Consider the following 27,766-nt stretch of genomic DNA (forward strand, 5'->3'; position numbering starts at 1 on the left):
GAGGGTTTTTTTAAAAATATCATTAAATCAGAATTAAATTTATGTTGTTTATATGTCTTGTCTTAATTCTGTGTGATCACATGCTGACTGTTTTGTCTTCCAGGAAGATTTTTTTGGTAATGTGTCATCTGTTTGTGTGTGAAGAAGTGTAAAATGACTAATTCTTTCTACTATTTACATTCATAAAGTAACAATTCTAGTTTTGTTCTTGAAACAACTGCTAAAAGAAGCCCTTCCATGGGAACAGTAGAATAAGACAATTAAGTAATCTGTTCTAAATATTTATGTGTTAGCAATGTTGCATATTTTACTGGACAAAGCAAAATTACCTTGGCAAGATTGTCTTTCCCGCGAACTTAAGATTGCTTGAATCCTTTTTTATATCTGCTGAGGTATGAAAGCTATAGACAGGAAGATCTGTGAAGAGAGGAATATATTTTTTATAGATTTTTATGCATAAATATATGCACACATACATTGATGTAAATTTTTTTGGGATGATGAAAAGGAGAAGTGAGGGAAGAATTTACATAAGATTTTCAGTTTCTTGGTGCTGTTGCTATCAGAGGGTGACACATTGTAGATTTCTCCACTGTAAAGTTCAGGAGTAATTTACAAGCATCTAAAAATCCAGTTACCAAGTCCTAGATGGTGTCTGGATTTCTCCGAGGTGGTGTGGAAGTACCTCTACTCAAGGTGGGACAAGCAGCCATTTTGCTGGGCTATATTTTGCCTGGCTGCTTGGGTTGGGTGCAAGGGTTGCCTCCCTGGTGCATCTTCTGGACTTTTTGGCAAGTTCACAGTTAAAGCTGCTCATCTGAAAAGCACAGATAACTTGAAATAACCCATTAGCAGATGCTCCTGGTAGGCAGGGACCTGAGGAACCTTATCAGGCTGAGGGGCTGGAGGCGCTTGGCCAGATGTATGGCAGAACGAGAGGCTCTCAACAGCCTGTGAGGTGGGTCTGCCTTGTGAAGCTGAGGAAGCACGGCCGGTGAGAGAGTGGCGTTTCAGAAGGAAATCTAGGTCCTGAGCTTTGTTTTTCTTGCTGAGAAGATGGAGTGGCTTGGTTCCGTTGGCTTTCCCTGCTCTTCACTGCAACCCTGCAATCATTTGCTGTATAAACACCAACACATTGTATTCCTGAGAGGTAGTTTATAAGATACTTATTTGCTTAGGGAGTCACTGCTTATGGGAAGCAGCAGACCTAAAGATCTGGGAAGTGCTGGCAGCCAAAGGGACAGCCTGACATCGCTTCTGTGTGTGTCCGTGCTTCTTATTGCTGAATGGGCTCCTTACAGAGATCCTGCTGGTATCGCTTGCTCCCCTTTGCCTTCTGGCAGCCGAGTTGGATCATAGTGAATTATTATTATTCTGCTCCTGAAGAAACCATCATTTACAAATACAGCTGTTAAAGAATCCAGTAAGTTGTCAGAAGCGCTTCAATTTCTTGGTTGCCTTTTATTTGGATAAATTCTGACTTCTCACCTGGAATTTTAGGAGGAGGACAGCTAGGATTTCTTTTAATAATTATGCAGTGCAGATGTGTGTGTGTACATTAAATATATGTTGTACAGACTGCAGTTTCCGATATTCCAATTCAAATACGTTTTTGATTTAACATTAAGAGGTAACTGCTTTATCAAATGGACAAGAATTGCTTATTTTCTCCAACACTGTTGAGAAATTAATGGCAGTTTCAGAATTTTTGAAGGGCAAAGAAATGGTATTCTCTGATTCAAAGAACTAATTAGAAATAAATGCCTGTGGGCATTGGGTTCCCCCCCTCCCCTCCCCCCATTTTAGGAGAATTAGAGGAAAATTGAATAATTGCTTTCAATTTTACAGGCAGCCAGCATCAAGCGTGAAATGACCTTCCCTGCATTTCAACAGGAGGATGTAAAAAGTGACATCAGTCAAAAACTGCCAGACCAACAGTTTCTCCTGTTCACCACAAAGGAGGAAGATTTAAAAACAGCAGAGACCAAAAAACCAAACAGAGCTCATGAGTATGAAAAGGAAAACACTCGTTCGGTTTGCCTTCTGGAACAGAAGCGCAAGGTTGTTTCTTCAAATATTGATGTGCCTCCAGCAAGGTAAGGAGAGTTGGTGTTTTTTGTTGTGTTTTGTTTTAAGCCTTTTTTTCTTTTTTCTTCTTCCCATTTTTTAATTTTTTTTTTTTTTTAATAGGATATTAGAGGCAAGTTTGGTAAGCAATACTATGAACTACTAAGACTAGTAGTATTCATTTCCTGGCAGTCCAAAGTTAATCACAACTCCACTATTTGAGAGATCTGCTAGAAAATTGAAAACAATAGTAGCAGAAACTGAGACCATCTGCAGGGTACCACTTTGTACTGCTTTTGCAATGTTAATGCTTTTAGAACGTGCTGCAACTGAGGTACTCTCAGAAGAGGACCTGTCTTAATACAAAGAGATTGTTGACCCAGCTTTACCCCAAGAAGTAATCTTCTGAATTATACACATAATCATCTTATCTGCTAGCAACTTTTTGTAATTTTTTAAATTTTTATTTTATTTTTTACTGCCATACCTGCAGCCACATTATACTCATGGGAGTGTGCAGTGGCTTACGCTGCATAGTGAGGTTGTAGTATTTTATGTTCTGTTACATCCCTGTATAGGTACACAGCTGGGTCATGTACTCTATGAAATGAATTAACAGAAAAAAGTGGTGAGGGAAGGCCAATGCTGGGAAATCAAATTTATACAAAATGGAGATTTGAGGATTTGGTATTGCTTTTTAATTTGTTATTCCTAGAGGATCTGTTGTGAGTGCACATAAGTGTTTGTCTTAAGCATTCGCATCTGCACAGTTACACTTCAAACTAATTTGAGAAAAATAATTGTTCTTTAATCTGAGACTTGACATTATGTCACAGCAGGAAATTGAAGGATTATTTGTGGTTTTTTTTTTCTTCTTGATATTTAAGTGAAATGATAGTAAGAGAAGGAGAAACTGAGAATTTCATTCTGATTAGTGATTTAAAGAGAAGGGGCTTGAAAATACAGAGTCTAGAACCTTGGACTTTGGGAAAGGGCATCGCTGCTTTGAGAGAGAAAGGGAATGATTCCTCTAGGAAATGCTAACATTAGTATAAAAGAAAAACACCCAGTAATGCTGAACAGACTCACTTCTATCAATGGTGAAAAACTGACAACAAATTTGGTATTCTGTGTTGCCAGATGAAAAGTGTTTTTTCTTTCTGTTGTTCATGATTTTCTGTTGCCATCAGTCTATCTGCAAATGTATTTTCTTAATCTGCCTGGTAAATTCACTTGCACATAATATTCCGTGAAACACCTTCCAAGTTTATAGTGCCACTTAAAAAATATGTAGTAAAACTGGATGTTTTGTTTGTTACTGGTTTGTTTTCTTTATAATAACCAACATAACCAGCAGGTTCTGCCATATCATCCAGAACAGGATGACGATTGTTTTCCTTTGTCTCTCATAGATGACACTTGTGAAAACCACAAAGTTCGCGAGCATTTTGACAGGTTGGGTTTTTTTCCCCCCATATATACCTAGTAAAAAGCTGTGCATTAAAATCTTGCAAATGTTAGGATACTTACTTGAGATTTTCACCAGTAATCAACCCTGTAATAGCTGAGTGCCCTTCTCGTTCACTCTTATGTGTGTCAAAGCAAATAGGATCATCAGAAAATTCAGGTCAGCAGGGACCTCAGGAAGTCACCTAGTCCAGCCTCCTGTTCAAACCATATGTTAACATTTCCATTTTACAATGCAGACAGCTAAGGTGCAGGTTTCAAGTGCCTTTTTGTGTTGCTTCATGCAGATAACCTACTTGAAGAAGTAGTCAAGCTCCCTTTTTCTGTAGCTGCAAAATCATCCTTCCTTGGAGAGATGGATATTTTTTCCCCAAAAAGGTGGAAAAGAGGATGAATAAACATCTTCAATACCTTCTTAAGACTAATTGTGACACCACTTGTTGAGCACAAGATACTTAAGAAGATAGGAAATAAGTTCATGTGTGAAGGTGTCTTCTAAAATTGTTCTTTTTTTCTGTATTTTGTTGGGAACACAGAATTGATCGTATTAGATTGTCGCATGTTTTCAGACATGCGGGTTTAGTGCTGCGTTAGCAGAATTTGAGAATGAAGTAGAAAACAAACCTGGAGTTTAAATTCAATAGCCTCATAAACATCTTGGTCAGTCTTGCTACAGTTCTGCAGACAAGCTTAAGTTTCATTTTTAATGTGAGGTGAATTACTGGGCCACAATGGACTAAAACCTTTGCTTGGAGATTTGCTTGGAGATTCTCATAAATCTTTGTTGTTGTAATGGGGGGAATGCCCAGTCTCTCTTCCTCTTCAGCACGGTTTGATCTCTTTAAGTCATATTCTCTGAAAGGTAAGAGTCCACACATTTGACAGTCTCCTGCCTCTTTATAAGCCCCTTCCAGTCTTCTGTCTAGGACTGCACTGATGGAGTTGCATGTTCCCCAGAGGTGAGTTACTCCTCCCTTTACCTCCTGGCAGGACCTGTTGAATTGACTGTCCTCTCCTCTGATGAGAACATCCATCCGCCTTTGCAGTTTTATTGTATCCATTTGCGGAAAGTCATCTTGAATTAATCAGATGATGTTTACAAAAGCATGGGAGAAATAAGGTGTTTAATATGTTCAGTTTCTTATTGCTACATACGTCCTCCTTGCAAAAAAACTTCCAGCTATGGTTTTGACATAGAAAAATGCTATGGAAATTAAGCTTGCTATTTATTTAGTTTGAAAACCTTAGTGGAAATGAGATGGTTACCCACCTCACTCCAGATGCAAAAGTAAAGGGTAACGATAAATTTTGCGGTATCTCACTAAACCCAGGACAATATGCAAGTGATTTTGAGACAGAAGTTTACCATACTGCAGAATCCTTATTAACAAGGGCATATGAGTATCTCCATAAGAGCTCTGTTGTGTCTGCCAAAGAGCTGGTAACATGGATAAGTATACTTCACTTCAACCACAAAATGAAACAAGATCCATCCCATTTTATCCGTTTTTAGGGATCTTAGTGAATAAGAATGAAGGTCTTTGTCAGGCAGTATCCAAAATACTTAACAATTCAGAAAACACTGGCATAATAAATGTTGCTTCTGAGGCAGTCAGCCACAGGGCTTTCATTATCACTTATAGACTCTGAAATTTCAGAAGTGTGAAAATATCTTGACTGAGTCCCTGGTGTTTCAGGTGATAGGTGGTCAGGTGGCGCTGAAATTACAGTAGGTGGAACTGTAGAGCAGGGACAGGCTGGTGGCTGTCTTACGTGTGTGCACAGGAGAATGAGAAACTAATGGAAAACAATGATGCTTTAGAGTTTTGTTTTTCAATGATATCTGGAGAGAAGGGGCAGATCCATACTAATTGAGAGCCCGACAGTTACGCACTTGTCCGGAGCATGGAAGGTGTGGGTTCATGTTCTTTTGCATTTGGAGCAAGGACCTGAACTGGGGTCTTCAGTGTACAAAGGAGGTTGTCTTTACCATCAAAGTCCTGACATATTCAAGGTGCTTCATGGGGCAGCTCTTTAAAGTAATAATGTGAGGCTAAATGTGGCAGATTTGAACTGAATATTTTATTGCATGTAGAATATTTTTAGTATTGACATTAAATCCAATTTTAAAGTTAATTGTTTACATTTTCTATTTCATCTTGCAAAAATACTGCAGACTTTTCTCTCTGTTACGTGCTTAGAGACCATGACTTTCTTTTGCTGAATTTTTTACAAAAATGTTTTGGAATGCAAAAATGGAATGGGAGATGAACAATATCAAGTCTTTCCCTTTTCAGATTTCTCTATTTGGTCATTTTGAACAAAATTTATATGATTTAAATAGCTTTCCTACTTCTGAAACTCATATAAGCATAAATGAAACTGCTCAGCTTGAGTAGGTGAATTATTTAGCATAATAAGGAAATTTGCATTCCTTATTTCCCCTTTAAAGTTTAAATCTATTGGTTGTTTTGGTGCATGAAGGACTGCGGTCTTGGAGGAAGGGGTCTGACCACTGGACTATAAACTGCAATTATCTCAGAGAATTAAGATGTTCTCTGCACAACAGAGGAGAATTCGCTTTAGATTGACTTCCAGTTCAAACATGAGTGATCAAACACCGCCCAGATCGCTAGGATCTGGGCAGTGAAAGGTAATTTTCTAAACAGAGAGTGGTGTCACTGAGGGACTAATTGTCTTGTCTTGTGGACAGAAGCAAGCACAGATCTACCAGTGTTTCAGGCAGTTACATCTCTATAGGTCAAATGTAATCAAAGATGATATCCCCAGTAGGCAGCAGTGTGGAATTTAACGGAGCCTTTTTACTTATTTGTATTTTCATCAATTTTTATCATAATGCACACTTCTTCCCAAAGCAAGTCAACGAGGAAGATAAGAAGCAGCCCAGGCTGCTGATACAGCGGTTGTGAGTGTGAGTCATGATGTAGGGAACCAGTGCAGGTGACACAGTGGAGAATGGCTTCTGCACCTCAGAGGATGAGGATGGAAGGGTGGGGAATGGAGAGCAAGGGGTGAAGTTTCCTTTTTTTGAGTAAAGTGTGAGAATAAATGTCCGGACATGGTGATGGTGTTAAAAGTCCTTCTAGACAGAAATGTTTTGACCAGCTGTAGCTGGAAACCCTTCAAAACTTCTATGCATTAGTGTCAGAAGTGGTATCCTTTCAGGTGTCTCAGGAAGGAGTAACTGGAAAAATCCAAAAGGTTAAGAGAATTAAAGAAGGAACTAGGCAGGCATCGCTCCTACCCCTCTGATGGGTGGGAGTGTTTGATTAGTTTTGCTTTTGTTAACCTTTTGCTAAATGATGTCAAAATATTGTGGAATTTGTATTATCCCCTGGCCACATCATTCTCCTTTCCCCAGTCCTCCTGTACCCTATATTCCCTGAAAAAAAAAAAAAGAAAAAAAAGCTTTCAAACTGCTTAACTTTTTCTGTATCAAGTTTGTGCTCTTAAAGGGCAAGCCAAAGCTAAACCTCAGCTGGTTAAGCACTTCATATAGTGTGAAAATAGCTATTGTGCAATAAAGCCTTCTGGTTCCTGGGCTCATCTGGTTCACTGCTATGAAGCACTGACTTTTGCCATAACAATAATATATTGGATTTTGCTGTCTTCTGTTTCTTTTATATAAAAAAAAATTGCTCAATACTGTGAAATTAATTTTTATTCATGTACCTGTACTTTACTTACTACTTAGTTTATAATTTAATGGAAGAATATATGAAATGATTGAAAGAAAGTAAATGTCTCTAGGAATTCTCTCCCCCGTTGTTTCTTTGGGTGCTTCTAGAATAGCTACAGAAACTGGGGCAAAATGAATTGCAGCCATGTTTTCTGACCATCATTATAAACAGTATAGGCAGTGGTGCGTTTTCATCACTAAATTATTTTCTTGCCTGGTCTCTCCAGGAACATAACTCTGGGCGGCTTTCTGATTAGAGAGTACATTGCTGATCTGTAAGGCCTGCTGGGCGTGATTGATTATGCACCATGCATTGCAATGGAAACATTTGCATATTTTCATTGCCAAAACTCTCCAGGAGCCTGACTTCAAGATCAAAAGCAGTATCTGCTTAAGGATGTTATCCTCACTAGGAGGTCTTCCCAATCTGCTTGCAGAGGGAAGAACCTGACGATCAAGTTATGCTTTTCTGTTTATCCAGAGGTGGTGTTTATTCAGAGGTTATCTTCTGTTACTCTTCTCCATCTGTTTTAGAAGGCTCCTCAGTTCTTCTTAGGGGAGGTCCTTTTCTGTATCTCCCACAATTTTGACAGAGGGGATTGATGGGGCAATTTCAGAGGGCATCAGCCGTTTGTTGGATGCTGAGGCTTTTCAGTCAAATTTGATGAAAACAAAAGGCCAAGAAACCAGGCTGAGCTTCAGATTTACTGACTGACTGTAGCTCTGTGAGCTTTCGAGCTCTTTAGCTTTCCTTCTACCGCAAAAGCACTTCATTGAGGTGTGAGGTTTTTTCACCATACTATAGGTTGAGCACTCCCATTTCTTAAGGTTCATTTTCTGTGCATCCATGATAGTTGGAAACAGTTGTTTTTCATGTAATGAGAATTACTGCCAGAGTCATTCCCATATTTCAGGGCTTCTGTAAAAATGTTGGTAGTTGGCAATACCATGTGTTAAAAAGCAGCTTCTCCAAATATCCATCCAGGCTAGTTACTGAAGTAGTAATTTGTTGCTTTGTTTTGCTAGACCTCTTTAGTTAAATATGTGTGCAGCTTGATTGGATTTCACCCAAGCAGTCATTAGAGCTTGATTATGTTTAATATTGATGGTAAACTACTTGTCATCATCTGCTGCAAAAAGGTGTGGTACCTTCTAGGATCCATTAATAGGAAAAAGAAGTTTATCCAGAGAGCAATCAGAATCAGTCTGTTAGCATTTTTTGAAGTAAAAAACTGTATATTTCTTGATGCTGTTTTCTAATACTACATTTTCTTTGTGTTCTAGAAGGACTCTATATATGCTTTAAGCTCTAGGATGCCTTTGATCTGCCAGCAGCATGCAAAAGCAGTGTAGCAGAAACTTGTTTGAAAAGCATAAATAGCAAATAAAACCTCTGCAGGTAGCTAATGCAGAGCCAAACCAGAACTCCAAAAGTCACCGCGCTCATTTAACCAGAATGTCATCTTCCAGATTACTTGCCTGGGTGTGCGTAGTGCTTGTTGCCTTGATAGCTGAACCAGCTTCTCACGATGCTGAGACATATGACAGTATTTGTGACACCTTGCAAACTGTTGGAAAATCACTTTTCGAGTGGCGAGATGGATCAAGTCTTAAGAGTGCTGGGGAACAGAGGGCACGGTTAGTAGGGCTGTCCCATTCAAAGGGTGGCTGACCGTAGGGCTGGTTGAGCTTGCTATAAATAAGATGATTGCACATCTGGGTGGTACAGACTCTGGCATTAGCATTCAGCAGTCCCCACTGCCAGAGAGTCACAGTCATGCGTTGGATAGGATCATTTGTTGAAAAAGGTGTAACATCCCCAGCTGATTGTGTTCACTCAGTTGGCAGCTTGTAGAGGCACCAGTTATATGACTAGCACAATTTATTCTTCTATCATCCGCCTTAGGTAGGCTGTCTGGCCTATCCAGCACGGTTTTGGCAACATAATATTCCTGTTAAAAGTCTGAATTTTGGATGAGTTAACATTACTCTTGAGGTATTTTTTTTTCCCCAGTAATGTTCAAAGCAGAGAGAACATTAATCTCATGAATAAAACAAAGTGCTTTTTATGTTCTTTACTCGTAATGTTTTGCATTTGATAGTGATTTTCACACAATTTGGCATAATGGCAGCTACGTGTGGTTGTGGTCTTTGAGCCTGATTTACTATGCTTGATCCTCTGAGAGCTGAATGTGGTTTAAGAGTGATGGCTCTAGCAAGAATACAGATAAAGCTTAGTTCTCATGAATGTGGGGCTTTTTGTAGCAACTGATCATCGCACAGACCTCTCTTAGTACATTATTCCTGGGTTTCCATAATTTTCAGCTTTAACCCTGTCTTCTGATGTGTGCATTAGTATTAATATTAAGAGAGTGAACTTCTAATACCAGCTGGTGCCTTCAGCCATCTGGAGTTTTGGCCAATGTTATTGTCTGTTTTTTTAACTGTGGACTTGCAATGCTATTCCCAGGACATGAAATTTCAGTGAAAAATAAAAGCATGAAAATCTGATTATGCTATTAAATGTGGTGATGTTAAGTTGTCCTACTGCCTGACGTTGGATTCTGTAATTAGTTTAGGTGATTATTATTTTCAAAAGAAAATTTTGCTTGTGCATGTATACATATATATACACATACATATAAATTAAGTTTTCCATTTCTCTACAAAGCCCCTTATTCAAAACACTGCTGAGAAAGATTTGTCTTCGTCTATAGAAGTATAACAACTTCTCTTTAAAATCTTCTTTCACTGGTAGCCAAGACAAAAGGCTAAATACTTTTATCTGTGATGGAAGTTGCCAATGGACAGTGATCTCATTACCAAGCAAATTTCAATGAATTCCTCTAATGTGGTACAGAGGAAAAATGTGTCCTTAATCTGCAGCGACCATTAGGCACTGGTTCTTGAAGAGCTGTATTCAGTCAGCATTGCTGCTTTATCTATTAGCCATTGATGTGAATGCATGACTTGTTCTCAGCTCTTCAGTTCCCTTAAAAAATGGAGTGTAATTTCAAAACACTCTTCAACAGCAGGCAATATTCAATAAGAGTAATTTCTTTGTGGTTTGTGTTAGCTGTGGCACAAAATTCCTCTTGAAATGCCATCTGTGCTGAGAAAAAGAAAAAAGTGAATGGGTACATCGTTTATAACTTGTGTATCTGTGAAACGTGCAACAATGGACTACCATGTATGTGGTTACATTGGTTATATACATCATAGCTGTGTTAATAGCTATAATTTTATTTACATGCAATAAAATTAAAATATTTTCATTTATACAGTGGTATCCAACGTTGCATTGTTGAGGTCAGCAAAGACAAGAAGCTTGCCTTTCTGAGAGAAGTTGTATCAGTGATTGTTATTTGTAAAATATTTTTAGAAAGAAATTGTCTTAACTCCTTTACCATCATCTCAATGAAAACATTCATTTTACACATCCGAAAAAAAAGGAGGTAGAAAGTGTGACTTTTCCCCATTTATAGTGATATACTTGCTATGTGTACAATGATTTTTCAGTGTTTTGTTCATATCCCTATGATAACTACACTATAATGAAACTTACCCCACCTTGTTTTCATTATGTGGTATGTAAAGTGTATAATCGGTTTGTATAGATGAAAGGCTATTTTAAAGGTGCCTTTTATTTCTATAAGAAAGGTTTTCTGACCTCTTTTATATAGTGGTTTATGTGCATCAGATACCTGTTTTGCCTATTGCTACTTCAGGTATTGTAACAGCAGGAGCGTTGACAAAGGATGGAGCACGTTAATCACTTTGAAATATCAATATCTAGATTAGGATATGTATGTAAATCATATTTTTCTAATGGATTATTTTTATTTGAAGCAGAACCACATCTTGTGGTTTTAGTAATCCACATGGTTTAATAAGCTTCAACTCTTCCCTTTTTACCCCCTGATGGTTCTGGGAAGATGGTGGAAGAGAAGGGTTCTAGACAATCAAGGTCTGTATGAAGCAGCTACAATTTTTTGTAAGTTGCTAGTCTTTCCAAATAAAATATCCTTTGACTTTGTTACCGAAGCAGCACTCAATGGCAGTGTATTGCACCAAATGTACTGCACGTGACTTGCAGTGCGACTTTTGTTCCCTATGGAAAGCCTAGTTCCATACCCGACTGAATGGCTGCTTTTTGGAACCTGTTGTGTTCAACATATTTTTAATACGTACCGAATGACTAGTTCACAGTTTTCTTGAGCCAACAATAAAATACAGGGTTTGTTCTTAAGGTATGCTAGGCATATGTGATTTTGTGTGTGTATTTTAAATTCTGCCACACGAATTCCTGCAGGTGATCTGATACTGTGTCTGACAAGTGACCTGGGGCTGTCTGTGCTTGCTAGCCAGGGAACAGAACAGAGGTAGTAGCATCTTCAGTGGACCAGGAGGAAGCTGTGCATGAAATCTGAACTTCTGCTATTAGTGCTCCCAGCAGAGAAAGTACACCCTGAAGTACCTTGCTCTTCCATCCATAGAGTAAAAGATGAAAAGAGATGAGACATTTTTCTAAAAATATTTAACGTTCCCGAGCAAATGTATGTTTACACTTTATATAGAACCAGTGTTTAGAAAACATAACTTCATTTTCATTTTGGGATAAAACATTCAGTGTTAGTGGCAGTGTATGTGGAATGGTTTGTTTGGTAACCACATCTTCAAAATAGCCACCTCGGGGAACTGAGGGAAGAAGTATAGAATAACATTGCCAGAATACAGTAGCAGAGTGTTTATTTTCTTTAATTATACATTATACTAAATTCTAGGTATTTGAGAGTTGTCCTTCCTTCTCTCCAGGAGCATACCAGAAGCCTATATGTAGCTGGCCACCTGAGCTGTTGTCCTATGGAAACAGTTGTCCTCTCCAGCATCAACAATGGCATACTGCATTGGGGCTGCTGCAGTGTTGACACCTGGATATTTTTAGTAGTAGCAATATTCCAGATGGTAAATGGAGTCAGTAGCCAATTGATGCTTTTAATAAGTTATTCTTATAACTTAATGCTGTTGCTTCTCATTTGATTTGGTTTGTTACCCAAAACTTAATGTCTTGGCCATTTCTTCAAGGAGGGACAGAGAGTGGTATTTCCACCAGCAGCAGATGTACCATCATTATAGTCAGCTTTAGAATGAAGTAAAGCCTGTGTTTAGGTAATGCTTTCCCCAGGAAAACCCCATTGAAGTTGAAATACTTTGTGGTCTTTTACTTAATTTTGTATATGAAGGACATTCTTCATCCCATACTGTGCTTCTGAATTTAAGCTCCCTGCTGTGTCTGTCTGCTATTCCCCTTTATCTTAATTTGGATCATCCCTGTTGTTTTCACTGTGAATGTCTGATTGGTTCCTCCCTTGAAGCTGAGGCAGGCAATGATGTAAGGTTTAAAAAAAAAAGGCATTTAGGACTTTCCTGTACACACACACACAGTGCCACATACCATGTGGAGCAGGAAACACTGTCCAGTGGCTTGGTGTGAGGAGATTCCTCACCTGCCTGGATGAGGAGGGAAAAGATGATGAAGAGGATGTGCTGAGCCTATTTTGATACTTCCTTCTAATGAAAAGTGTCTGTGAAAAAAGATTTTATGCCATTTCCCGATAAGTGTGTGCTGATGATTTAGAAAGAATGTTTTGGCTGCTTTTCTCTAGCTTGTAACTCCTGCATCCTGAAGTCATGGACCTTTGTTTTGTTTAATGTCCTCTTGGATTAAATGATTTGGCCTTCCCTCTCCCCTCTCCCCCCTCCTGTCCTCCCTCCTCATTGGTGATAGTGGGGCTATTAGTATAGGTCAGGGGTCCTCAAACTTTTTATCCAGGGGGCGGCGCGCGGATGCAGTGGCAGGCAGTCATCTGCGGCTGCTTGGTTTCCCCCCCCCCCAACCCCCAGCGGGGGGGTTCTGTAAATACCGGGGGCCGGATTGAGGACCCTGGGGGGCCGTATCCGGCCCATGGGCTGTAGTTTGAGGACCCCTGGTATAGGGTATGCTTGTGCTATTTCTTGCTTCTCAGTGTGACTTAGTTTATTTTACATAATGGTGGTTGCTTTTATAGGGTTCACTGGGCCCTTGGCTCCAAAGTTACAGATGTGTAATTCTCACAGTAAGTGCACAGTAGCTATTAAATATTACTTTTATGCATATATACAGACATATATATAATTAGAGGGTAGGCATATGTTTGTATTACATACTTGTGCACTTATCTCTAATATCCTGAGAAATATCTTGCTGATATTTAACCTTTCTAAACTAGTGTTTCTACTTCCAGTACCTAGAGTACTTCCAGATCACAGGAGTAATAATAACAGCTATAGTAAAAATACAATTGATGTTGAAAGCACTTTAAAACATGTCACATAAAAAGGCTTGTCGTTATGCTTATTTATATTTTGTGGTATGTATTTTATGATGATGTTGACAGAAATTCAAAGTGTTGCAGAGGAAGATAAATTACTATCTCTTGCTAATCTCTGAAGCAGATATGTACAGGGGAGTACAGCAGTTTTATCATTTTATTATGTTCTTACCTGAGTAAGAAGCTTGGAGAGAAAATTTAATTTACATTGAATGTGTAATGTGGTTCTTACCAAAATAAACTGGGTATGTACCACACTTACACTAAATCATTAACATTAAAGCACTGCAAAACAAGCTTTTCACATCCTAATTTAAGACATAATGTGTAACATTAATAAACATGGCTTGTATTGGTCCTACAGATAGAAGTGTTGAATTACATTATGCAGCAAATGTTGTTAGTTATCTTTGGAGGGCGGGTGTTCTTGGGTTTTTGTTTGTGGGTTGTTTTTGTTTTTTGTTGGCACCCTGTTGTGCAGACAGCCAAACTGTTCACAGTATTAATTGAGTTTTCCTGTCATTATTATGGCAGAGGAATTGGAGAGGCAGCATATCTGTGGTGGAGAGTTGGATTTACAAGCCAGGGAAAAATGTAGTTGCTGTACAAGAAACTGTGAGGAGTCAGTAGATGTCCCACATACTAGTGCTTCCCAGCACTGCTGAGGCTTCATTTTGCAGGACAAGGATTGAGGTCTCTGCAGCTGCTGCCCCTCAGCGTTACCATCACAGCTGAGCCTCTACAGCGGTAGATGCTGTCCTCATTCCACCTGTGAAATCCCCCTGAGATGGAGGGAGCTGCCCGGGTACAGCTGAGGAGACCCTGGCTCCCAGGTAGTTTTTATTGTATGTCTGGTGAAATACAACCCTTGTAGAGGAGTTCCAATTCATCACAATCCTTCAGTGTCATCTGTGCCTTTTGAGGTACTGTTGGCTCTATCGTTATTTGCTGTTCTGTGGTCCTAGACATATGACTTATTTACCTGCCATCAAATATATCGGAAACAGGAAATACAGAAGATAAAATCTTTAATCAGACTTCAGAACTGAAAACAAGCTGACCTCTGTCCATCCCTATGAGGGGCAAATATTAAGCTGATTTGTGTATTTCTGCCTTCCTTACCTACTGTTTTAAATTAAAGCATGTCCGAGCTAAATGTATCCCTTGATGCCATGGGAACTTAAAAAGCATCTGGCCTAGACTGCCCTCCTGCTTTGTAAAATCTCCTGTTGACTCACTGTGCTATACAGCCTCCTACCTACCCATCTGTTGCTGTGTTTTCTCTCTCTCCCATTTTTTATCCCTGTGCCATCCCTGTGGGTATGCCTGTACTCCAGCCATCCCTTAAAAACACCAATGACTCTCCAAACCTCACCATTTTTCAAGTACTTCACATTTTTCACAGTTGGACTTCTAAAACCTTCCTTTCAATTTCAACGAGGAATACATTTTTCTTCCTCTCCAAAATATATACTTCCAAATACTCTGAAATTACTCTCTCCTCGTGCTTCTATGATTTATTCTGTAAGCAGTGTTTGGGATAAATTGTATTGTGCTGAGCTAAGGAATTACATGGTTAAAAGCTCCTGTTCTCGTATTGTGCAGAGAGGGTATTTGTGTGCCTGGAAAACATCCAGGTAACCTTTGCCTGCCTTACCACATTGGGAAGGAAGGCTCCTGAGAGCAGTGCAAGCTTGTGGAAGGAAGGAAGTAGCTGGGAGAAAGCAAGTCTGGCTAACTAAATATGTAAATCCAATCGTCATGTTTTCACTACTATTGTTGTGAAGTCATCAACATTTGTTATATAAGATGATTATATCCAATTTTGGGGTGGAGGGGGGGAACAGTGAACAGCAGACTGGAGTGGAAAATCTGCTTTACTTGGTGGTATCTTCATTTCTGTAATCTAGCCAAAAGTAACAAACTTTCGTAAGCAAGGGCAGACGTGTATACATGCTAGGGTATGTTTCTATACAACACTTAATCACCAACAGGATAATTAAAATTTACTGCGTAATTTCTGTGGTGAGGCCACAGACAACGTGCACATTATTTTCTTTATATGAGCAGTGACAAATTGTTACTGATTTCTGTGAACAGTACAACCTAAAGAAAACACTAGCCTTTGAAGAAGCATATATGTCTAGCTTAAAAATAAATAAATGAATGAATGAAAACCCAAAACAAACCAAAACCCCAAACAAACAGAGCCTAAAACACCCCAAACAGAAGCAACCAAACAAAATACGCCAAACCAAAAACCCACAAGCCAAGTGAGAGGTAGACAGTAAAAAGCCCAGAGAACAACCATTATGAACAGGCTAATTTCCTCTGTTCCTAAACCAGTTTCGTCAATACAGATTGCTAAGTCTAATTAGAGTTGTTTTCTGTTTACACTGTGCTTCAGTCCAAAATGCACATAGTTCTCTCTAGACCACTACAGGAGTCCGTTCACAGGAGTATGGGGACCCCGTTCTGCCAGTTCAGCACAAACATGAGTGGGTACCCGTTACCTGTTTCTCCTTGCATACAAAACCAAGCCCTTTTTAGGCTGTCAGAAAGCTTTGTTCATTACTCAGTAGGGCAGCTACCTCTAGAGATCAAGAACTGGAGTGAGCAGTGCCAAGCTGCACATGCAGTGGGCTGCTCTTGCAACTAGTGTAGCTCTGCTGAATCAAATTGCGTCCGCTACCATGTATCTTCCTTAATCAGATTTCAATGAAAACATGGCCTGCCCATCATCTGCAGTACCCTATACTATCTATACAACATGCCAAGAAAAAGTTGTCGGATTTATAAAAGATGTTAGAGAAAACTAAACTACACTGTGATTGGTAAGTATTTATTTATTTCCCTGAAACATCTGTGTATGTATGTACAGAGAATAAATTCTTATTTTATGTTAGAGTTTAATGGAAGAAACTGGATATGCTGTCTCACTCAGAGCCTTGTCTTGTTGACAGAGAGAATTGCTGTTGTTTTAATGAAAAGTATTTGAACAGATTTTAACAACCTTAAACTCTACCATGTTCTGTTGAAAAAATATGCTGAATACTTTCCCAAAGTCTTATATTTTAGGAGATGCATGACTGCATGTTTTCTTTCTGGTGTATTGCCAGATTTCCCATATCATCATTTATGCCAAATAATTGCTCACTTATTGTACTGGTAGCTTGAATACTGTTGCCTCAGAGATGTGTTTAGAAGATATGGTACATGTTGGCCTATTTTGATTTATACCGTTGGAGCAGCAATAATATAGGTGGAAGGTCTTCCACAGATAATACAGGTCTTTACTACCTCACTACCCCCCACCTCCCCAAGGTCAGTTGTACGTATCCCTTTTGATAACTGTTTGTCTAATCTGTTCTTAAAAGTCAGTGCCTATTGGCAGGTCATCATTCAGAAGGGCAGTCAGTTCCAGGGTTTAAATATTTTTACTGCTAGAATTTTTTTCCAGTTACAGCTAAAACCCCCCTCATTGCTTTTTATATCCATTGCTTCTTCCACATACCCCCGTGGGCATGGAGAACAATATACCCCCTTTCTTTTTTTTTATTTTTATTTTCCCCTCCACCATTTTACATAATGGAAGACAGTCTCTTTGGTGCATGGAAGGGCTACCTTTTATCCAATTCCTATTTAATACAGGTTGTATGAATAAAGTTGAAAATTAACATCCTATGGGTGAATGTCCCATTTCATGGTGGTACAGATATTTGGGGTCTAGCCATTTGTCGAGGTCAAGGGCTTGAGGCACTCTCTGGGGAACTGGGGGGGGTCAGGTTGGGGATGGGATGGAAAGAGAAGGGGACTGATGCCAGTCAGCAGAGACGCACAGTGGCAGAAACCCTTGAGCACATCACAAGCAGGAGCTGAAGATGCCTGTGGCTTCTGTGTTGCTCATGAGGAAGTTGTGGATTGTGCCCTTTAAGCATCAACATTTTCTGTGTGTATTATTATTGTCCCCTGCCCCCCCGCCCCACCCCTTTTCTCCAATTTTCATATAGAAGGTAGGATAATGGTGAGGAACAGAGGAGCTCCAAGCTGGTCGAGTTGAGTACCTCTGTGAGGTTAGTGAGCAGCATGACTGGGTGAGACCGCTGATGTTTTCATGTGGTAATAGAAGTAACAGGTTCTGAAAACCGAATCTAGCATTTGTTTTCTGGGAGAGGGAGCATAATATTTTCTACATTAATGCATTGTATGGGCTCAGCATTGGACCCAGCCCAGTCTGCTGTAGTTCATGCATGGCTGAAAGCCCAGAAATGGCACTTTCGTCCACTGAAGGATGGCACTAAAACTGGTTTAGAGAAGGCGTATCTGTTGTTCGCTTGTAAAACCAAGTCTTATTGCCACTGCTAGCTCTGCAATTTAAAATCAGTTTTCTCTTTTTTATAATGTTTAATATACTTCAGCTGCTGCTTCTGCCCCTATCTCCTTCCCAGCTGCTTCTTCTGCCCCTATCTCCTTCCCTCTGTGCTCCCCAGAATGTATGTAGGCTCCTGGCAGTGGAGTGCTGCTCGAGGTAAGGAGGCTTGGTTTCAGGATGTAGTGCTTTGACTGTCGTTTGTTTGCAGGAGGTGTAAAGCAGATGCATTGTTTTACACGCTAAAGGAAGCGGGGGGGGAACCCTCCAACCGTGTGGCTTTGAAACTAAATTAATGTTGGAATAGTGACACACTAGATAGGTTTTGACAGATGATACAGATTGTAAAACAGTGCTGGTGAAGCTTTCTTTATGTGTAAGTATATATATGTTTATATAATATTTATATATATATCTCTGTAGAGCCTTGTGAACATGACTTCCAACATGACTTCAAAAAAGTCTGTGGTTTAGATGAATCTCTAAGGTAATTTCTGTTTTCCCTTCCCCTCCCAAGGATACTTTGTTTTCTGTGGGAATTGAGCTAAAGTTAGACCTGGGGAGAGTTGAAGAGATGGCCCTCTGTTAAAAGTGAAGGATGGTTTCCTACTGAGTGTTTTCAGGTGCATCATCATTTGAAACACCTGGCATCCAAAAATTAATCACTCTGAGAATGGCAGCTTTGGTACCTGCATTTGATATGAATTTTTTCCCATATACTTTCCCATGCCTGTTTGCGTGTACTGTTAGTTCTGCAGCGTATCTTATTAGCGTGCTGTATAATTTAGAAGAGAGAATGCTTTCTCCATTGTAAGTGAACTTCATGTGTGCACAGGGAGATGACAGTTTATTTTTTTGGGGAAAAAAAAATTACTCAAATGGTGATACCTTCAAAATTGGTTAAATCCACTTTAGTGTGTGCAGGATAGCAACTGTGCTGACAGTAAAAATAATAATGCTTAGTACAGCATTTTTATGATTCAGTGTGTACAGATGCTGACATATTCTAAAATAACAGAGAACAGTAAGCAAAACCATTTTGAAGATTCAGAAGTGATACAGCAGGAGGAAGTGGCTGCCCAGCAAGACAGGGGCTGTACCAGGATTAGAAGTGGAGACTTCCTGACAGCCAGCTCTGCCCTCCTTCTTCTTTTGATTCCCAACAGCCAGTTTCTGTTTCTGACTTTTATGGCCCATTTATATTTCCCATCTGAGGTCCGTAATTCAAAATCCTACCTCAAAGTAGAGTTGAAAAACAGGGAAAAACCTCTAATCCAAACCTGAAGCAAAATACCTACTCCGTATGAAAGCTTACACCCCTCATAAAAAAAATCTCATTCCTGCCTTGTATGCCTAATGGCCTTAAAAAAAAGAAGAAAGCCCATGGTTTCTCTTAGATGTTAAAATGCTTTTCTGTTCTTGTTTAAATTCAAAGGATGGTCAAAAGCATGCATTCTTAAAATGCCATATATTTATTTAAAACCTTTTATCTTTGAGTGATTAATTCAAGTCATGTAAAGTGTGGCTTTTAAAGGTGCTGAGCACCCAGACTTGCAGTGGTTTGGGATGTTTTTTGGTTAGATCTATGCATGAATTCATCAAACTGGGAATTATCCACTTCCTGAAAATGTTGGGGTAAGTTAATTGTCTAGATGGACTCAATGGAGTTGTTAGCCTTGGTAGTAGATTCTGACTACCCATTCTGCTGCACAGAAAGCAGTTTTAGGTTATTGCCAGTCTCTGATCAGTCTAGATGAGGTGTTAAACAGCAAATTGTAGTAGTGATCTGGGGATGAGGAACTGATACTTTTATTTTTTCATCTGTTTTAAAGCCGATTTTGTAGTTAGGTTGGTCTTCAAACAGAGGAGCGTCTTTCACAGCAGTAGAGGTTTAGAAGAAGAATAAATGCATCATTCATTCTTTTTTTGTAGTTTACCTTTTGAAGAGATTAGCATCTGTGATGCCAACCCTTATATCTCACTTACCCCAAATATAAAAGTGAATAGCAGAAGAGTACATTTTTCAGATAAGAAAACACATGTTCACATGTTTGTTCTCTACGGCTCAGGCCACAGGAATAAGCTGGGTGACTCCTCTGCTGCTAGGAGATGGGGGTTTCAAAGCACCTGTGCTGTGTTTTCAGCAGTTAACATGCTTATCAACTTCATGGATTACTGACAATGGGATTTAGGCTCCCAAGGCCTCTGGCTCCGGAGGGAAACCTCAAGGGAAGCAGACGCCACATAATCTCTCAGCTCCAGTAATTGATTGCAGCTAGTTTGTTTGCTTTCAATTAAATAAAAAAGCAACAAAGGAAACACCTATGGACACTGATAATCTTTGGGGTCTGAGGGTGCTTATAGAAGAGGTTAGAGGTGCCAGAGACTATTACAGCTGTCTGATTTAGCGCTGCATGTTGCAACTGAGACGTATTACAGAAATGAGGTGCCAGCAGTCCTGCTGGGGAACATGCAGCCGGTCACCTCTGAGGAGCACAAGGGGCTGGCCACTTTCTACACCTGATGCCGCAGCCTTTGAACATCCCTCTTGCAGGCTCATGGGAGGAAGGTGGGAGCTCAGACTTCGCTACTTGCTTTCTAGCACATTTATTCTCAATGGGATCTTTAAGACAGAGCAAGTCACATTTAGTCTTTGCAGATTTTACATGCACATAAAATTTTTTAGTATAACATATGGCAAAAATGGTTTGTTTTTATAGATGTAGAGCTCAAACTGTTGAACAGATTTAGTTAAAATTCTCCAGATAAACAACCTGCCTGTCCCTCTGGGTCAAACCCGAGCTCATAAAAGTTTGGGCTGAAGTGAATTTGTCTGAGGGGTTTTTAGAGGAGCTTAAAAAGGAAGGGTACCTTTTGAAATTTGAGGTGAGTTTGTGATTCACAGGTGGTTGTTGCTGTTTGCCTATTAAGTAAATTGTGGTTCTAGAAGTGTTGTCACTGAGGGGATGGGCAATACTTGAGGTGGAAGCAGTGCTGGCAGTGAGCAGTTTGGCTTAGCCATTAGTCATACAGCTGTTACGCCCAGTTGGGCAAAAGCCTGAAAGGTGTGGAGGTGCGAACCTCCCCCCCGTCTTCTTTAAAAATCACTGTAAGCGATTCAGAAGCAGGAATTGATTTGGAAGCGGTTTTGGAAGGTGGTTGCAAGGACTTGCCGTGCAGCAACATGCAGGTTGCTGTGCCCTGCCAGCCATGGTGTGAGGTGCTTGAGTGTACTGGAGGTCTGAGTTAGTTGGGTAGTTGAAGCTAAATGAAGGCTTGATAATTGAGATCCACTGCATTGCATAATGTATGTTTTTTCTCTTACTGTGCACCCTTATAGCTAGAGATGTAAGAGAGAAGGTGAAGAGGAATTTCTTTCTCTGTATAAGCTACATGGGCAATATAAATTTTTGTGCATCAGGCCATTTCTCAACAGTATAATAATTTACAAACTCTTGTTCTAATTTTCCTGTCTTTCTTTCAGCTTATTTAGATGTTTGTTTGTTTGCTGCATCTCCAGTTGTGATCCAGCTGCAAATTTGGTCATGCTTTAAATGTCCACCAAAGCAGCATCTCAGAGAATGCTTTGTAAAGAATAGTTTTTAAGTTAATTTGCTAGAAAATGGCTTCTGGGAGACTTAAAATGGGCTATACACGGTGTGTGCATGTTTCTTAAGTAAATATAAATAAATAAAGTAGTACTACAGAAAATACATGTCAGTCACAATCACAGCGGTAAAAGTGACTGTACAGCATCAGTGGTGCCCATACCTTACATTGCCAGTCTCTCACAGTGCTTCACTTTTTGTTCAGCAAGAGTCTCCAAACTAAGCGTGCAATTGCAAGGGTCAAATAGCATGGAAGTGCTTGAAAGACTCCAATCTTAGTCTGATAAACGCCTCTTGGTGTTCACATAGTGGAAACCTCTGAGTCCAAAGAAAACAAAATTGTATTTGAAATGTGACTGCTGTTACTTGAAGGAAGCAGAGCTAAATAAAGGATTATTGAAGTGCATGGTTCAGCCGAAGCAAACATCAATTCTGATGACTGATTTGATGATCTGAAGTAGCTCATTGGTGTCCTGCAGTTCTTGTCTGTTGTTTATCTAGCAGCAAATATTAGATGAAGTTCGGATTAATGGAGCTCCCCAAAATACAGTATTGCCTTATCTTACTGAAACTGGAAATGCAGTATTTAACCAAAGTAAACCTCTCTTTTTACAGCAGATGTTAGGGACCGGAGGAACTCAGAACAGCAGAGCTGGCATTCTCCTGATGACACTGGTGCTATTTATCTTTAACTGGAGAATAAGCATTTTTAGAAAAGACAGTAACTTAACTCTTTTTTAAAACTTTTTTTAAAAAATACTGACTAGAGCTGTTGCTTTGGTGAATTGGTGATTTTCCCTATTTAATCAGGCCAGCACAAGACCTGAGCTGATTTTCTCTCTCCTCTTTCATTAGTAATAGTTTATAGTGCTTCACTGGCACATTGAAGAGAAACTGTACAAGCAGAGAAATGAGGAAGCTGATGAGGAAGCATGATTTTGTCTTCTCTGGTGGTTTCTGAAATCCTGTGCTAGCCGAGGAGCCCTTCTACTTTGCCCACTGACATTTCAGCACATCTGCTGGTGCCTCCCTGTCTCTCTTGAGCGTTGTCCTACAGACTGCCTGTTCTGTTCCCTGGGGATCTGTTCAGTCCCGTTTTCACCTCTGAATGTGTTTTCTCGTCCACTGGGGCCTGTGTTAGTGGTGAAGGCTCTGTTCTCTGCTGTGACTTGACTTCTGGCTCTCACCTAGTCCTCTGTTTCCCAGTTATCCTTCTGTCTTGACCAACTCCATTTACTTCTGACCATCTTGAAGTCTTTCTGGTTATTTCATCTAAAAGTCTCTTTACTGCTTATTCCTCATACACTTTATGTTTTTTGTATTTGAGAGCTGCATGTTTCCCATGGCTTGCACAACCTGCTTTGTTCCACAGGTCTTTAAGGAATATCTGAAGTGCCACATCTGCCCGATGTTACACAACAGTGACCACCTCTGTCTGGTTTTGGGCACACCTTCTTTTGCAGCTGGTAATGATGCACCTGCCCATCTTGCATCTTACAGTTTAGATCCCTGCCTGTGAGGAACTGGCAGCAGTCCTTGGCTCAGTTCTTGTGGTATGCAGATCAAAGAAATGTAAATTAATACATACCATTATGAAAAAGCCACATAAGCAAGTCTTGCATGCAATTATGGTACTTCTATGAGGTGTTTTAAACCATCCTTTAAAAAGTTGTAAATAAGTACCCTTCCTAGAGAGAAAGAAAGAGAGAAAAGTACTATCATTGAAACAATCCCCAGAAAAGATGTTATGTTCCGTAGAGTTTCAGAAGAACTTTTATAGAATTAGATTATTAAAAAAACCCCATTAATAATAAGTAATCAAAGTGTACCTATCCCTTTGGCTATCCAAGTGAGAATCATTCTGTGTATCTTTTGAAAGCACTAGAAATAAAAGTCTTCTATGTCAATAGAGTTTTTCCATCTTGTGACTCTTCATTTACATATTTTCTGCTTGGAGAGGCTTATAAAGCACTAAGGACTAAAATTGTGTGCCGTTAGTCACTAAATTGCGTTAAAATTTTTCTGCTGCTGTGTGCAGATGGGAAGAAGATGGGGAAGAGCTTAGGTAAAAAGTTTTTCTAAATTACAAATCTAAAATCACATTTTTAAGCAGAAACATTACTGATGCATTTTGTTAGCATCTTCTGGGGCAAAGTAATAGCACAGAGAAATGAAACAATCTGTTGTTTGATCTAAACTTTCTGCTTAGCCTTTGTCCAGATTAATGCAAAGTATCCCGTTTTGGGGAGGAGAAGAGAGAGGTTCAAGCTGTTTGACGTTTGAAGAAAAATAAATATTGAAGGATAAGTATGTATCCTCAAACTGTGGTAGAATGAAGCCACAGAATTTGGATCTGGGGGCTAATTGCCAAATAGTTTGATGCTAAGATGGGAGATTTCCAAACAGTTCTTGACAATACAAAGTCTTGAGTACAAGATTCAAAATCTGCATTTGGATCCGAAGGGTTGTTTGGGCTAGTTTCCCTCTGCTGAAATCCTTACTTTCTGAAATATTAAGCCTATCAAAGTACAACTGTTCACATAGGAAGGCTGGGCAGTATTCCGTGGAGTGAAAGGGGATTCAAGGAAGAGCTGAAGCATTTTTTGCAGGTGTTGCTTTACTGCATCCTGTGTTTGTACATGTCCCAGAGTCCCACAGAAATTCCTCCTCTGAGAGGGTCAGACCCTGCCATACTGTGCTCTCCCGTGATACAAGCCTCTGCTGTTTCACTTGCTAGTCACCAAAGGGACTTTGAACTGCTCCATCTGAGAGCCCCAGTGGATCATAGAATGCCTGCAGTCCTTTGCTTTGGACTTGGGTGTTTTGTAGTAGTATTTGCTTGTGCAATACTATGGCTAAAATATGGTTTTGTTAATGCATTTTTTCTTTTCTGGGTATATGTATTTTGGTTTTCTTAATCTCATATCTGAAAATGTATCTGGGACTTGTTTGAAATAATGAGGCTTCCTGCTTGATGATGGAAAAATTACTCTGCAGTTCAGTGAGCAATGCACCTCTTTTGTTTTTTCTGTTAGTATCTGAAAAAGGTCCAGGAATGACACCACTGTACAAGACACTAAAAACGCTATGAAAAGTCATAGTTCCGAAGTCCTCTAACCTAAAAAACTCTTCTAACCCAAGAGTCTGGCTGCTTCTGAGCAGGCAGGTCCTGTCAAGCTGTAACAGTTCTTTGCCTCTCTGGAACCCCTCTCCCAGTGTCCTCTGGCCGATTCCTTTCTCCTGCTGTTTTTTCCAAGTGCTCCTCACATTTCTAACACTTTCACAACACCCTGGTTGCGTTCCCCCCTGAGGTGAGCAGACATGCCTCCTCTGTGGCTGGAAGACCCCTTTTGTGGTGGCACACCTTTTATCTTGGCTTAGGCTGCATGGTCCTGCTGCTGAACCTGCTGCCTTACACTCTTCATTGCTGTCAAGTGCACTGCTTCTGTATCTTGTCTGTGTTTGGTTTCTTCTCATTTTTTATTTTTCCTGTGCATCTAAAAAGCTACAATCTTTTTCTTCAGAGGACTATTTTAATTCTGCTGTATGTTACTGTCTGCAAAGCTGTTCAGATGCTACTGAGAATCTACTGTGTGCCTTTTTTTTCTCCAAACTGTGGATTTCAGATACCATAGTTAAACAGGCAACGTGAAACTTGGAAAACCCAGCAATGTGGAATTACAACTGGCAAGCCTGTAAACCTCCTGCAGCCATCCTCTGCCACTTTCATACAGAGCAGAACCTGGTCCCTTGGTTTAGATCTGGACTACAAGGCAAGAGTAATTGTGCCCTGCACTCTAAAACTACGTGACTTAGCTTTGGGTATGTTAACTTAGGCTGTTTTTTACAAAGGCTTTTACAGGTGGATAGAAAAATGGTATCTGAAATTTCAAAAAAATGCTTTCTGCAATTTTGAATGTGTGTTTTACAAGGAGTGCATAATGGTGAGGTTGAAGGCTTTTCTTAGATTTGTTATTCTTAGATATTTGTTCCCCTTACATTCTTATATGGGGGTTCATATGGTACGCCTTTATTTGATATGAGGAAAGAAACATGATCTTTGTGTGGGCTGTTTACCAGACCAGTAGATGCTATGAGACTGAGAAGTGTTTCCAATTTTGTTTCGTTGAGTGATACACCGACTGCATTGGACAACTGAGCTGTGCTTCCTACTGCAATCAGTAATTTCATAAACTTCTCCAGTAAAATAATAACTTTAATTATTGAAGAGTATGAAATAGATCGAAATGAGCTTGTTAATATTAATGCTTGCTGTACTTGCTGAAGTTACTAAGCTTGTTATGGACCTGGGCTAACATATTCATAGGAGTAAACAAATGCAGCTGCCTTTTCTGTTCATGGACAGTTAGGAAAGCACCTGGGATTTCTGCAGGTTAGTATCTAAATTGTTCTCAGAACATTTAATTCCCATACATTATTTCTGCCTATGGGCTTTTTATTAACTGTTTAGTTTGTCTGTTAAGTTATCCATTATTAATAGGTTCTGACTCCTCACCTGTGTTGCATATTTTTGTATCTGTGCCTTAAGTGTCTGATGGCTAACTGAAACAGGGTTACAGAAATGAGAGGTTTCAACAGCATGGCTGTATGAACATTTTCTTTTACAAACACATCTGTTTGAGACCTGGTTTTGAGGCTGGTTTTGTGAGCTAAAGGTCATGAAGTTGCATCCTTGATGAAAATCAAGTAAAAGCACTGAACAGTCCTTTGGAAGGTACTTGTGAATCTTATCCAAAGGCATGTCTCTTTAATACTTTTTGGTTTTAATCATTTTTTGAGTGGGACTGGTAAATGTGCAGTTTCATTCTTTTCCAAATAGAAAAATGTATTTTTTATGTCTGTGCTGGAGCTGTGACAGATCTAACAGGACAAAAGCCATTCTTTAGTGGCAGGTCCTCCAGCTTCTGTTCCTTCTACACATGTATGTCTGTATGTAATGATCTTTTTTGGAAAAAAGCTATGTGAAAAAGTAGGAGAAATCCTGTGTGGGGAGGAGGAGACACGGAGTGAGTGTGAGAGCGCGCCTGCGGCATTGCAAGCATGATGTCATTCTAATTTGCACTGCTAGGGGATGAGCTCATCGGGGAGGGGTCTTGCAGATTTACAGCTGTGCCAATTCATCTCTGGTTTGATTAACATTCTCCAGGCTCCCTCCTTGAACTAAACAACAGGCGCTGCATTATGAATTATTTAAAGACCTATGGGAGCTTCTACTAAATAAAAACAAGCATCAGTGCAAAACAAAAAAGAGTGAATTCTGGTTTGCTTTCACAATGTTGTTAGAAAATGGCATGTCTACCCTTCCCAAAAGGATAAGTGGGTTTGGGTTTTTTTCTCCACCTATTCCTGCTCTAACATTTTTGCACTACAAGTTTTCAACAACAATCTGAGTTTTCTTTTTTTGCAAGGTGGGTATGTAGACCTAATGTGTTTATGTATATATGTTTCTTGTTTACAGTGTAGCATTGACAAGGCTGTATTAGACCACTCTATATAACTGGATTTTCATTTCTAATAGAAATTTAAATATAAAACTTGGACTGTTAGAAAAAATGGAGCATATTCTTACTTTTCTAGAGGCCATGTTTAGACTCATTATTTGTATTTTTTTTAAAATAATCTATGAGAAAATATCTGAGAACTAAATAGGTTTGCTTTTCACTGTTCTCAGGAATTTGACTGCATTTAATGTAAGATAGTTAGGATTTTCCTTAAACAAATGTAAAAAAGAATTTTAGAATTCTACTTTCACTGTGAAGGAAGTTGGACCTAAAACAGCTGAAGATCCAATATGTGTTGGTTTTTTTTTCACAGAAACCATGCAGTTTTGCAAATGGGTCAAAGCAGCCCATTGAAAATCAGATAAAGTAACTGGGAACTGCTGCTGCTGTACTCTGCCTTCTGCATCGCTGTGGGCTACAGGTGTCAGTGGATTTGTGTACTTAAAGTGAAATACTCCTCAGAAATGCGTTTACCAGAGTTTCCCAAAGATTAGGAAGCTAGGTTGAGATGTTGGGTGCAAATGGTGAGAGCAGAGTTGTGCCTAGCATCTGGAAAAGACTTTGAGACCTCTCTAAGAAGCGTAACACAGGATAAATGTTAACATTATTTTGGTTTCTCATAGGTACCTGGTACCTCCCTTCTGGGATGAGGATAGGGCAAA

General features: G+C 39.6%; 1 protein-coding gene across 13 annotated transcripts in view; it reads left to right on the plus strand.

Moving 5' to 3' along the window:
* The window catches only part of LOC119144790 (zinc finger protein 704-like), a 240,270-nt gene that overhangs the window by 162,052 nt on the left and 50,452 nt on the right, over positions 1–27,766 (plus strand). For all 13 annotated transcript variants that reach the window (XM_037380583.1, XM_037380580.1, XM_037380572.1 and 10 more), the window contains one exon: positions 1,849–2,096. In XM_037380583.1, coding sequence (XP_037236480.1) covers positions 1,849–2,096 — 248 coding nt within the window. The remainder of the gene's footprint in view (positions 1–1,848; positions 2,097–27,766) is intronic.

The sequence above is a fragment of the Falco rusticolus genome, chromosome 3, assembly GCF_015220075.1.
Source record: "Falco rusticolus isolate bFalRus1 chromosome 3, bFalRus1.pri, whole genome shotgun sequence".
NCBI classification, from domain to species: domain Eukaryota; kingdom Metazoa; phylum Chordata; class Aves; order Falconiformes; family Falconidae; genus Falco; species Falco rusticolus.